The sequence below is a fragment of the Myotis davidii genome, unplaced genomic scaffold, assembly GCF_000327345.1.
Source record: "Myotis davidii unplaced genomic scaffold, ASM32734v1 scaffold200, whole genome shotgun sequence".
In the NCBI taxonomy this organism is placed as follows: domain Eukaryota; kingdom Metazoa; phylum Chordata; class Mammalia; order Chiroptera; family Vespertilionidae; genus Myotis; species Myotis davidii.
Window position 1 is genome coordinate 140,934 of NW_006293700.1, and position 11,264 is coordinate 152,197.

The following is an 11,264-nucleotide window of genomic DNA, read 5'->3' on the forward strand; positions in this document are numbered from 1 at the left end:
AGGGGGTGACGGGGGTAAGGGCAGAGGGTGGGGTGGGAACCGGGTGGAGGGGAGCTATGGGGGGAAAAAAGAGGAACAACTGTAATAATCTGAACAATAAAGATTTAATTTAAAAAAAATAAAAAAAACAACAACTTTGTGGCCACACTCAAGAGGCCAAAGAGCCACATGTGGCTCGCGAGCCGCAGTTTGCCGACCACTGCTCTAAGAGGACCAGAGGGACAGTGTCCAAGGGACAGAGTCAAAGTAAGCACCCACAGGCCAAACTGGCATGGCCAGGGTAAGCAAGAATGCCTAGATGGAGTCAAGGGTTTGGAAAAGGAGAGGAAGAAGGTCCAAATAATTAATACCCTGAAGAGCTGGACAAGGGGCAAGAGAGGCAGCGTTCCACAGGGCTGCAGCGACATTTTTTAGGGTAGAAAAGTCTAGCAGTGGTTAGTGACTTCAGATAGCTGCCATTTAAGTGAGATGGTTATTCTGGGGAACAGAGATGCGAATTAATGTGCCAAGCCCTGCTGATGTGGAGGATGTCAGGCCTGGTCTCTGACTTCAGGACGTTCTCAACGTTAATTGGAGAGATCATGCAAATACACACAGGCCTCCTGCCAGATTGCAGACTCCTTATTCAAAGGAGGGTTTTGCTTCTGAGGCTTCCAGTACATTTTTTTTATGTTGATGACAATTTTGGCTTTTTTTAAAACTCCAAAATTGAGTCAGCGACAATAAGTTGTTATAATTTCCCTCAACAAAATAATGCTGGAGACCCATGGAATCTTACAATGGAAAGTGAACATTTAGAAAGAGGCTTAGAAATAACTCAATTACTGATGTTATAAAAGAGGCTTTGTGAATTAAAAGCAGACTTTGGAGGGGAAAGATAAGTTAATTTTCTAACCCTTTGAAGATAATGGTCCAAAATGTCTTAAAACCAAAACTGTTTATTGTGGTTCCCCTGGCCTAATCAACATGTATTATGATACACAATTTATTTTCCAGTGCAATAGAGTATCATATTCTTCAAAATAGCTAAATTATAGAGTAGAATGTCACCCTGGCTGGTGTGGCTCGGTTGGTTGGCATTAACTTGTATACCAAAGGGTTGCTGGTTCGATTCCCCATCAGGGTACATTCTGGTGGGGGGGTTGGGGTGCGGGAGGCTGTGGATTGATGTATCTTTCTCACATTGCTGTTTCTCTCTCTCTCTCTCTCAATCAATAAAACATATTTTAATAAAAAGAATAGAATACCACATTCTGAAGTTCTTTGTAGAGATTTTGCAACCCAGAAAGGGGAAGCCTCATCCTAGGACCCAGTCTGTTCAGCATCTCCACATGGATATCCACCTGTGACTTTACACCTCCACCAACATGTCTAAAATGCCTTTGAAACTTATCATGTCCCCAAGTACATTCTACTTAATTGGCACTAGATTTTCTCTTCCCTGTTTCCTTACCTCCACAATGGCCCAGGACAGAAAATGTCAACATTGTTTACGCCTCCCTTTCTCTCACAAACTCAAGCCCAATTGATGAGATATACTATTGGCTCCAGCTACAGACTTTATACAGATCAGTCCATTTCTTATGGCCTTTTCCACATGGCCCTCGAATGATGTTATAAATATCCAAATGGCCCTTGGCAGAAAAAAGGGTCCCCACCCCTGGATAGGAGAGAGGGCCTCTCACCCTCTATGAGAGGTAAATACACGTCCAGGTGAAGACCTTTGTAGGTTCTATGTGAGGGGGAGTAGAAGGTCTTCATTCCAGATTACATAACTTTCCTGGATGACACAGAAGGGAGGTGAACTTTTTGAAAAAACTTTGAGAGGACTTGAAGAAAGGAAAACAAACCAAGAAGCCCAAATTTGAAGTTAAGGACCTTTGTTTTATACTCACAACTCCTAGAGTGTCATGATTTCTCCAGCGTTGTTCAGCTGCACATGTGCAAAATAATACAGGGTTAGGTCTGGTTGGGCAGTAATAGCAGAAGGACATGGGTCCATGGGAACTGAGAAGACAGCAATCCAGCTGAGCAGGGCAGGAAGGGAATCAGGAGGGGCCAGAAACCCCGGAGAAAAGTTAGAGCAAATGGAGATCTATGTCTAATTAAGAAGAAGTGTTAAGGACATTGAAAGGGCCTAAAGGGGGTGAGTTTGTTGTTAGGGAACTGAACATTGTATTCAACGATTTCTGACGTAGGACAATTCTGAGTTCTCCGTCTTTGGGTTAGGGAAGGTGACGTGGAGGGAAGATATCCAGATATGAGATGGAGGGACTTTGAAACCAGAGGATATCCACTCATCTACTGATGGGCACTTGGGCTATTTCCAGATCTTAACTATTATAAATTGTGGTACATTTACACTATGGAATAGTATGCAGCGATAAAAAAGAAGGATCTCTTACCCTTTGAGACAGTATGGAGGGGCCGGGAGAGTATTTTGCTAAGCAAAATAAGCCACTCAGAGAAAGACAAGTATCACATGATCTCACTCATATGTGGAATCTAATGGATAAAATAGATCCAGAGACATAGAAGCATGGAACAGACTGTGAAATCTCAGAGGGGCTGGATGGGTGGGAGGGAAGAGATCCAACAAAGAACTTGTATGCATGTATGAATGACCCATGGACACAGACAGTGGTGTGGTGAAGGCCTGGGGCAGGGGGCAGGTGCATGCCAGAAAGGGTCAATGGGGGAAAAGGGGGGCATATGTAATACTTTCAATAATAAAGATTAAATTTTTTAAATTTAAAATTTAAAAAAAAAGCAGTGGATAAATATACATGAACATGAAAATCAGTCAAGATAATACTAACACTTGAGTTGAAGAAAAAAATTAAGCCTGAGCAAAGCTTTCATGGCAGAAAGATAACAGATTAATATTTATAATCCCTTGTTATCTGAGGTGGAGTTTAGGAAGCTGTACTCTTAGAGAAAAAAGGGGATGTAATATTCTTAGAAGAGAAAAGGGTTTCATTTATGACAAGGAGGAGCAGGACACATTTTGTTGAGGGTGAGAATGTGGAAGAGTGTTTAATACAGAAAAGGAGTTTTAGAAAGCAGAGAAAAAATGTTTAGGAGTCTGGGTAAAACTCTTGTAGGGAATAAAATGATGTAGCTATTATTGGGCTATATTTCCTGGCCTTGCCCACACAACCCTTGTTTGTATAGCACCTATTAACCTCTTACAGAAGTAGTGCTGTGTGGATTACAGCTTGGGAAACATTGGCAGAGCACTCAAGGATAGCAGGCTGTGAAGCATTCTGCAGTGGTGTTGGTGCCAAGTCACGGTAAACTCAACTCTCAAGGTATCTAGAGGGCACTGTTTGAACAAGGATGAGCCAGATTCAAGGCCACCCAAATTGTTGGGTTGTTTTATGGCCACTTGTCTTTTCAGCTCAGCTAAATTGCGGCCTCTGTGAAACAGGGACAGTTGTCACTTCTTTACATCTCTACAACATTTGGCTTATTATTGAGCATATTAATAAACGGTAAATAAATTTTCCTTTTTACTGAAGCTGGCAGTAAGCAAAATAAATTTACAACTTATTTATTTATTGCTTTTTTCCTGCCTTTGATGGAGATTTATTTTTTATTTAGGTTTTTAACCTAACGTTAAATGCCCAAATGTGTTGGAGCTCATTATCAATGTTTAACAACTTTGACTTATACCTTTTAATATCTCATGTACCTACATGTGTCCTATCTTTGATAAATTTTATGAAGTGGGGCTAGAAAAAAGCTCAAAAAAGAATATTTTATATTGTTGATTAGTGAAGTATTTATCCTAGTTATTATTATAAAGAAGAAATAGTTGGGCAGATTTGAGACGTAGCTAAAGCATTCATTTAAAAGTTGGGGTTTTTTTTTCAAGTAAAATTTTAAAAATTAACTAGTAGTATAAAGTCTAATGTTTTGAGGAACCTCCACACTGTTTTCCATATTGCTCACACCAATCTGCATTCCCACCAACAGTGTGCTAGGGTTCCCTTTTCTCCATATCCTTGCCAACACTTATTGTTTCTTACTTTATGGACAACAGCCATTCTGGCTGGTATGAGGTGATACCTCATTGTGGTTTTAATTTGTATTCCTCTTATGATTAGTGATGTGAACATCTTTTCATATATATATATATTGGCCATCTGGGAAAATTTCTGCAGAAACTCTAAACACTAATTTGAGAGAATATATGCATCCCTGTGTTTATTGCAGTGGTATTTACAATAGCCCATCAGTAAATGAGTGGATAAAAAAGCTGTGGTACCAAAAAATATTTTTATTCCTTTTCACTTCCTTTGTTATATTTGTTTTAGATTTGTTTGAGGATTTTATTCTTTTTATTCAGAGATGCAAATGTTGTTTGAAAATAAGTAATCTATTAGGGTGAAAGTAATAAATGGTGGGATGAAGGAGAGACATATATATCTTCTTAGTACATAAAAAGTCATCAGCAATTATTTGTGGGACTCAAATATTTCATTTTATTTTATGGTATTTAACTCTGTATGTTTTGACATAAAAACATTGATGCAAATGATGCCTGTTTAAGTAAATAATCAAATTTCAACCCTAGTTACAAATTACTTCAATATATCTATGTTGGATAAGTCTGATATTGCAGTGTATGTATATATAATTATTGTATAAATATAATTTTGCATGAAAAAAAAGCTGTGGTACATTTACACAATGGAATACTATGCAGGCTTAAGAAAGAAGGAACTCTTACCCTTTGTGACAGCATGGATGGATTCAAGGGTATTATGCTGAGTGAAATAAGCCAGTCAGAGAAAGACAAATACCATATGGTTTTACTTATATGTGGAATCTAATGAACAAAATTAACAAAATAGAAACAGATTCATAGACACAGAGAACAGACTCACAGCTATCAGAAGCGGGGACTGGGGGTCTGGGTGAAAGAAATGAAGGTATTAAGCAATACAAATTGGTAGTTGCAGAATAGTCAGTGAGACATAGATTACAGCATAGGGAATATAGTCAATAATATAGAAGTAAATAGGTATTAGACCAGGTGGCTACCACTCTGTAAAGTACATTATTTTCTAACCACTTTGCTGTATATATGAAATAAAGAATAATATTGAATATCAACTATAATTGAAAAATTAAAAACTGTATAAATTATACATATTTGGCCAAAAAATGTTATAACTGTCAGGAAGTTACCCTTGAAAATTCTTTAATTAGCTGTTACTTATTTACAGTATTAGCAAATGTGTGTTTGTGTATTGAAGGGAATACATGTAAGTATAAATGTATACTATATACAGAAACATGTAGAATTGAATATAGGAATACAAATGAAAATATAATTTATAATGTGTATTATTACACAAAAGGTAGAGAAAGACATGCATATGTTTGAATATGCAGATATCAAATGCAAATTATTACATGATTCCACTGGGGCATACAACAGCAAAGATATAACATAGTTGAAAATTTTAATTTTTAAGAGTGGTACAGTTATGAAATGTACTTGGTTTTTTAAAATGTTAATGCTATGTGTTATGCATTTATTCATATTCTTCAGTGAGGGCATTTGCCTTCAGCTAAATACAAGAAAAAAGTAAGAGAACTGATAAAAACTCCAGTCTCCGGATTGTTTGATGTAATGTCCTCCAACATTAGCAGAGTTTAATCTGTTGTCCTTAGGACAGAGTTCCAACATTTATTGATGCGCTCTACCTCCTTTGATAGCGTAGTTCACAGTGTAATATAAACCCAGACTGTTTGAATTGAGGCAATTCAAACAGTCTATTTTTCTCAGCATAGAGATGTGGATAGAAAGGCTCAGAAATATACTGTCATGAAAGTACCTACACAGCCTTCCTCTCCTGAAGAAGCCACAGTATCTAAGAGCCTGGGAAGTCACATGCATTAGGAATCTTTATTTCCACTATTGAGACTTACCTCGATCTGCAGGCCTTCGCTCAGGTTTGGTTTATTTAGAGAATTGTGTTTGGTAAACTTCTGTGTAGAATGGAACCCTTCTCATGCCCCTGGACCCAGAAATCAGGTGAATATGCTCTTGTTTTTATTCCACTCGCTCCCTTGTTGTAGTTTCAGACAAAACATTTGCTTATAAACCGTCCTCCCGTCAGGCCAAGAAGAAAAGCAGTTTCTACCTAAACTAACCTTCCCATGTATACAGGAGAGAGAGAAAAAAAGAAAGACTTTTCAAGAGTAGTATAGCAAAAACACCATATTACAAAGGCTTTGGTACAATTTTATTTCTCCTTTGAAGAAGCATGTCTGATTTTAGTACCAATCCCCTATGGAACTCCACACTTCTAATTATTTCTAATTATTTTTTAATTATTTAGACTTCAAGGAGACAACTTGGCAGAAAGAACAGAGGAGATGACACAAATACTTCCTTCTCCAGATGAAATAATCCTGGATTCTTTGAGTAAGTTTTCAGTCCCACAATACCTACATAGCTGCCTGTCATATGTGTACCCCTCCTTCAGGATGGGTATCGGGAGGTTAAGGGCAAAAGAATATGGATTCTCAGGAGCAGGCTCTTAATGTCTGTGCCTGTTTTGGGTACAAACAGGCCAACCATATGTTGGCTGTTGCCAAAATGTGTCACTAATGCCAGCTTGTTTGGGGTACTTTACATTGCTCACTCCCATTCTCACATCATGGACCCCTTTATTCTTCCGTACCAGAAGTGTCAATATTATATTGATTTTGTTCCCTCTCTCATCCTTATATTGAATTGTTCTCAAATCATGTCAGTGTGCCTTCAGAATTGCCTTTCCCAGGCAGCCTCCTCTTCATTTTCCCTGATGCTGCCTGGTCTGTGCGTTTGTCCTCTTTCTTTGTCTAATTTAACAGCCATGTTTGTACTGTCTCAAATAGTCTTTGTACTATCTCACCCCTCTTTAGCTCATTATCTTTTTTTTTTTTTTTACAAAGAAAGCTGCTTATATCACCCCTCTTTTTTTATATTACAAAATTCAAACTCCTTAGCTTAGCATATGAAGTTCATGGCAGGGCACTTCAAAATGGTTGCTGAATAATTAAGCATGTGTAATGTCACTACGGTGGCATTAAAGGTACATCACTGCTTCACCGTTCTGTATTCTAGCAGGAAGCAGCTGGACATCCAGCTGGGATAATTAAAAGAGAAACAATAGAAACATTTTTTTTTTTTTACATCTGGATAGAGGAGGACATCTTAAACAAGATGGAAAAAATCTTAACTATGAAATAAAAAAATCAACTATAGAAAGTTAGAAACTGTTCATCAAAGAATGCCATAAAAAGTGAATAGCTACTCCACAAAGAAAATATATTTAAAATATATTTGTAACTGATCAAATATTAATATTCAGATTACGTACATAAAGAACATCTACAATTTTTTTGTTCAATCCCTCCATCCCCCGAACATCTATAATTTAATAAAAATCAAAAACAATAGAAAAATAAGCAACAGGTATGAATTGACATTTCATGGAAGAGGAGAAACACAGTTGGCCAATGAACATTTGAAAGATGCTTAATGTTCTGGTAACCAAGGGAAAGCAAATTAAGACCACAAAGGGGTGCTGTGTTATAACCAATTGTTTGCCATTAATTAAAAAATTTGGCAAAACCAAGTGCTGGTGAAGACATAGATGAAAGAAAAGTCATACACTACAGGTGGGCATAAACAATTTTGGAAACTTCCCCATTATCTTAAAATCTTGAACATTTATATAATCTAAAACCCAGGCCCTCCACTTCTAAGAAAATATCTTAGCAGAACAAGTCTTGTACCATGAAATGTGAACAACCCTTCTTAGTATTGCTCCCGAAGAGGAAAATGGGTAGACGTTGTGGAATCGTTATGTTGTAGGAAACTGAATGCATTTCAACTACACATAAGATGGATGAAACTAGTGGAATGCTAATGCATGTTACCAACTGTTTCTTTGAAAAGAGAAAGCCCTGATTTGTAGAAATTGGTGGTTTCCATAATGTGCTCCCACTGAAGTTGAATTCAAGTAACCAATCTGAAATAGCAGCGAGGACTCCCAACTGGTAAGAGCAGGTTATAGCTCACAGCTGAATAAATCTTAAAAGCATGGTATTGATTGAAAAAAAAAGCAAGTCATAGAATTAAATTCATGTAAAAGCTCAAAACTAGCAAATCTAAGTAGTATGTTCTTAAGAAGACATACATAAGTGATAAAACTGTATTTAAAGAAGGGAATGAAAACCTCAAAATGGTGGTTATTGTCAGTGGGTAGAGGAAACAGGGAGGTGGGATAAGAAAGTTGTGCAAAGGTAAATGAAGATTATTTAAAAGTCCTAATTATTAAATTAGGTAGTGTCTTGTCCGTTTATTTCATTGTGTTTTGTAATATAAATGCACTACATATTGTGTATAAATATATTTTGAATATGCTTTTTATATGTCAAGTATTACCCAATAAACATTTAAAAATAAAGTGTGATGGGAACATACACCAATGCCAGTGTAGCACAATATAATGAATTATTTAAAAGTCCTAATTATTAAATTAGGTGGTGTCTTGTCCATTTATTTCATTGTGTTTTGTAATATAAATGCACTACATATTGTGTATAAATATATTTTGAATATGCTTTTTATATGTCAAGTATTATCCAATAAACATTTAAAAATAAAGTGTGATGGGAAAATACTCCAATGCCAGTGTAGCACAATATAATGAAATAATGATAGTTTACATGCACTCAAATCTCTTATAGTACTAGTGACATGAAACACTTGAGACTTTTAACACTGCCAGCAGAAGTTGGGCAGTATGTTGGCCATTTGTCGGTCATTTGTTGACATAAGCAGATATTACTTAACTACAGGCCCATTATTTTTTAAAATTCTCTCAAAACACCCCCAATCCACCAATCTACAAATCTGTATCTTCAGCAATCATATTCATAATAACTGAGAATTATAGAAATTCATTTTTTTTGGAAATTTAAACAATACACCAGTAATATGTTGATTATATTTACTTGTGTCCACTGGGGGAAAAGGTATTTATTACGTTTAAGGTCCTTTCTTAAACTTCTGCATTCTTGACATTCAAGTATCTGTAGATTTAATGAACAAATCTGAAAACATGAGTTTCTGATTCAATATATTCTTTTCCACTTACGTTAGAAAATAACTAGATTCAATAATTCAATATTATTGATATTATTCGAAAGTGCGAATGTGATTTTTATTTCAGCTTTGTATCCACACTGAATTTGGCTCAAAAAATATTTCTAGGAATGGGTATAATTTTGTACCTAAAAGCCTATTGTGACACACACAGCAAAAGTAAAAATAATGGCAGGAAAAAGGTGAATGAAGCTGAAGTCTAGAGTTTTCTAATTTCTAGCAGCATGCCCAATTACCACAGAGGTAGTTTGTAGTTCAAGTACTGCCAGAGACTTTGAATTTGACAAAATCACTTTATCTTTCTGTGTTCCAGTTGCTTCTTCTCTAAAATGAAGTGATAAGATAAGCTCTAATATTTGATCAACTTAGAGAATCATTTTCCCCTCAGTGTATTTTGAAAATCATATAGACTTATAAAAGAGTAAGTACATAGGACAAAGTAGTTCGCACATATGCACACACCAATTATTGTTAATCACTAATGTACTAAAATACTTGAAAAAATGGAGCTCCAAGCATGAAACTATAAGATTTTTTTTTTAGGATATATATTGTCCCTACTAGAATGTAAATTCAAAAATATTCTGGCAGGACCTCACAGTTGCCTCACATTACATTGAATGGAATTCATTATGTTTTTAAATGTTTTTTATTGATTTTTTTTTTTAAGAGAGAGAAACCTCACCTATCACCTGCGTCCTGCACGCCCTATTGGGGGTTGAGTTGCAACCTAGGCATGTGCCCTGACTGGGAATCAAACCCATGACCTCTTGGTTCCTTGGTCAACGCTCAACCACTGAGTCACACTGGCTGGGCAAATTCATCATATTTTTTATCCCACTAGATATTGTACCAATAAACAGGAAGAATTGAACCCAGACAAGAACAGAACAGAATTCACTCCTCATAAAAAAATATTTTGTTATGAAGCACCTACTAGAATGTCTCTAGTGACTTACAGTATTTGTTGAATAAATGAGTATACAAACAAACAAATAGTTGAATGAATTGATTAATACATACATACATTAAAAAATCAATCAGAATGACAATACCTCTTTAAAACCATGAATTACTGACTGAGAACTTGAAAACTTAGTTATAATATTTCTAACCTTAAAAAAGTGAGCAAATCCACTAGAGGGTTGGTTTTCTCCTACATATGAAATAATTTGCTTAGTAATGCAGAATAGAACATTTTAATATTATTTATCAAGTTAATAATCTATTCAAGAGTTTCAACACAAATAAAACAGGAAAAATAGAGTAAGTAATAAAATTACACTAGTATTTACTCACAGTTCAGTAGATTATAATTCAGTCTTAGAGGACTTAAACTTATGCTAATTTACACATCCAAAGTCTATACATTGTCACTCTTACCAATTGGGTTTTAGTAAATAGGGATTCAAGTATTCTTTGTTAGTGCATTAATATTTTTGAACTTGGTGTAATTTTTATCTGTATTGATTTTGTCAACAAAAATTTCCTTCTTTTTAATGTCTGCTTGGAAGGGTGGTAGGTAAAAATTTTAAATTTGCTTACAACTTGAGAATATAGCGGTTAGTGAATGTAAATTCTGATTCAGAAGCTACGGTATAATTACGGCTTTATGCTAAGCTTTCCATAGTCTCCTTGAGTGGCCGTTATGGGCTTGAGAGATTTAATGCTCTCATTTTCTTCCCAGAGCACACATTTTATTAACAGAAAAATCTGTCTCCATATTTACATGAATCTGAGGGAAAATTTTCAGGGATTCATATGACTCTCAAATATTAATAATTATAAGAAATCAATTTTAGAAGTCTCCAATCATTTAAAATGTCTTCCTCTTTACTGATTTTTTTTAATTTGAATAGAAGGTATTAAAGTACAGACTATTTCTAGATTCTCTATATATCTGTCCTTATTGCAGAATTTTTTATAACCCGTATAAATCCTTGTCATCATAATTCATTTAACTCAGCAGACATATGGGAAGGGTTGCCATAATTTTATTCACATATTTGAAAGTCACTACTCATTCACTCCTCAATCTATTCAAGATAAGAAATCACAACTTCTTGCTTAATACATTAAAATGGCAAAC

The 11,264-nt window shown here is 35.6% G+C and overlaps 1 protein-coding gene across 1 annotated transcript in view; it reads left to right on the forward strand.

The window, feature by feature from the left end:
- LOC102757537 (chromosome unknown open reading frame, human C8orf34) overlaps positions 1-11,264 on the forward strand; it is a 208,568-nt gene that overhangs the window by 130,094 nt on the left and 67,210 nt on the right. Inside the window, exon 8 of the mRNA XM_015566289.1 lies at positions 6,357-6,442. Within this exon, the coding sequence (XP_015421775.1) occupies positions 6,357-6,442 (86 nt within the window). The remainder of the gene's footprint in view (positions 1-6,356; positions 6,443-11,264) is intronic.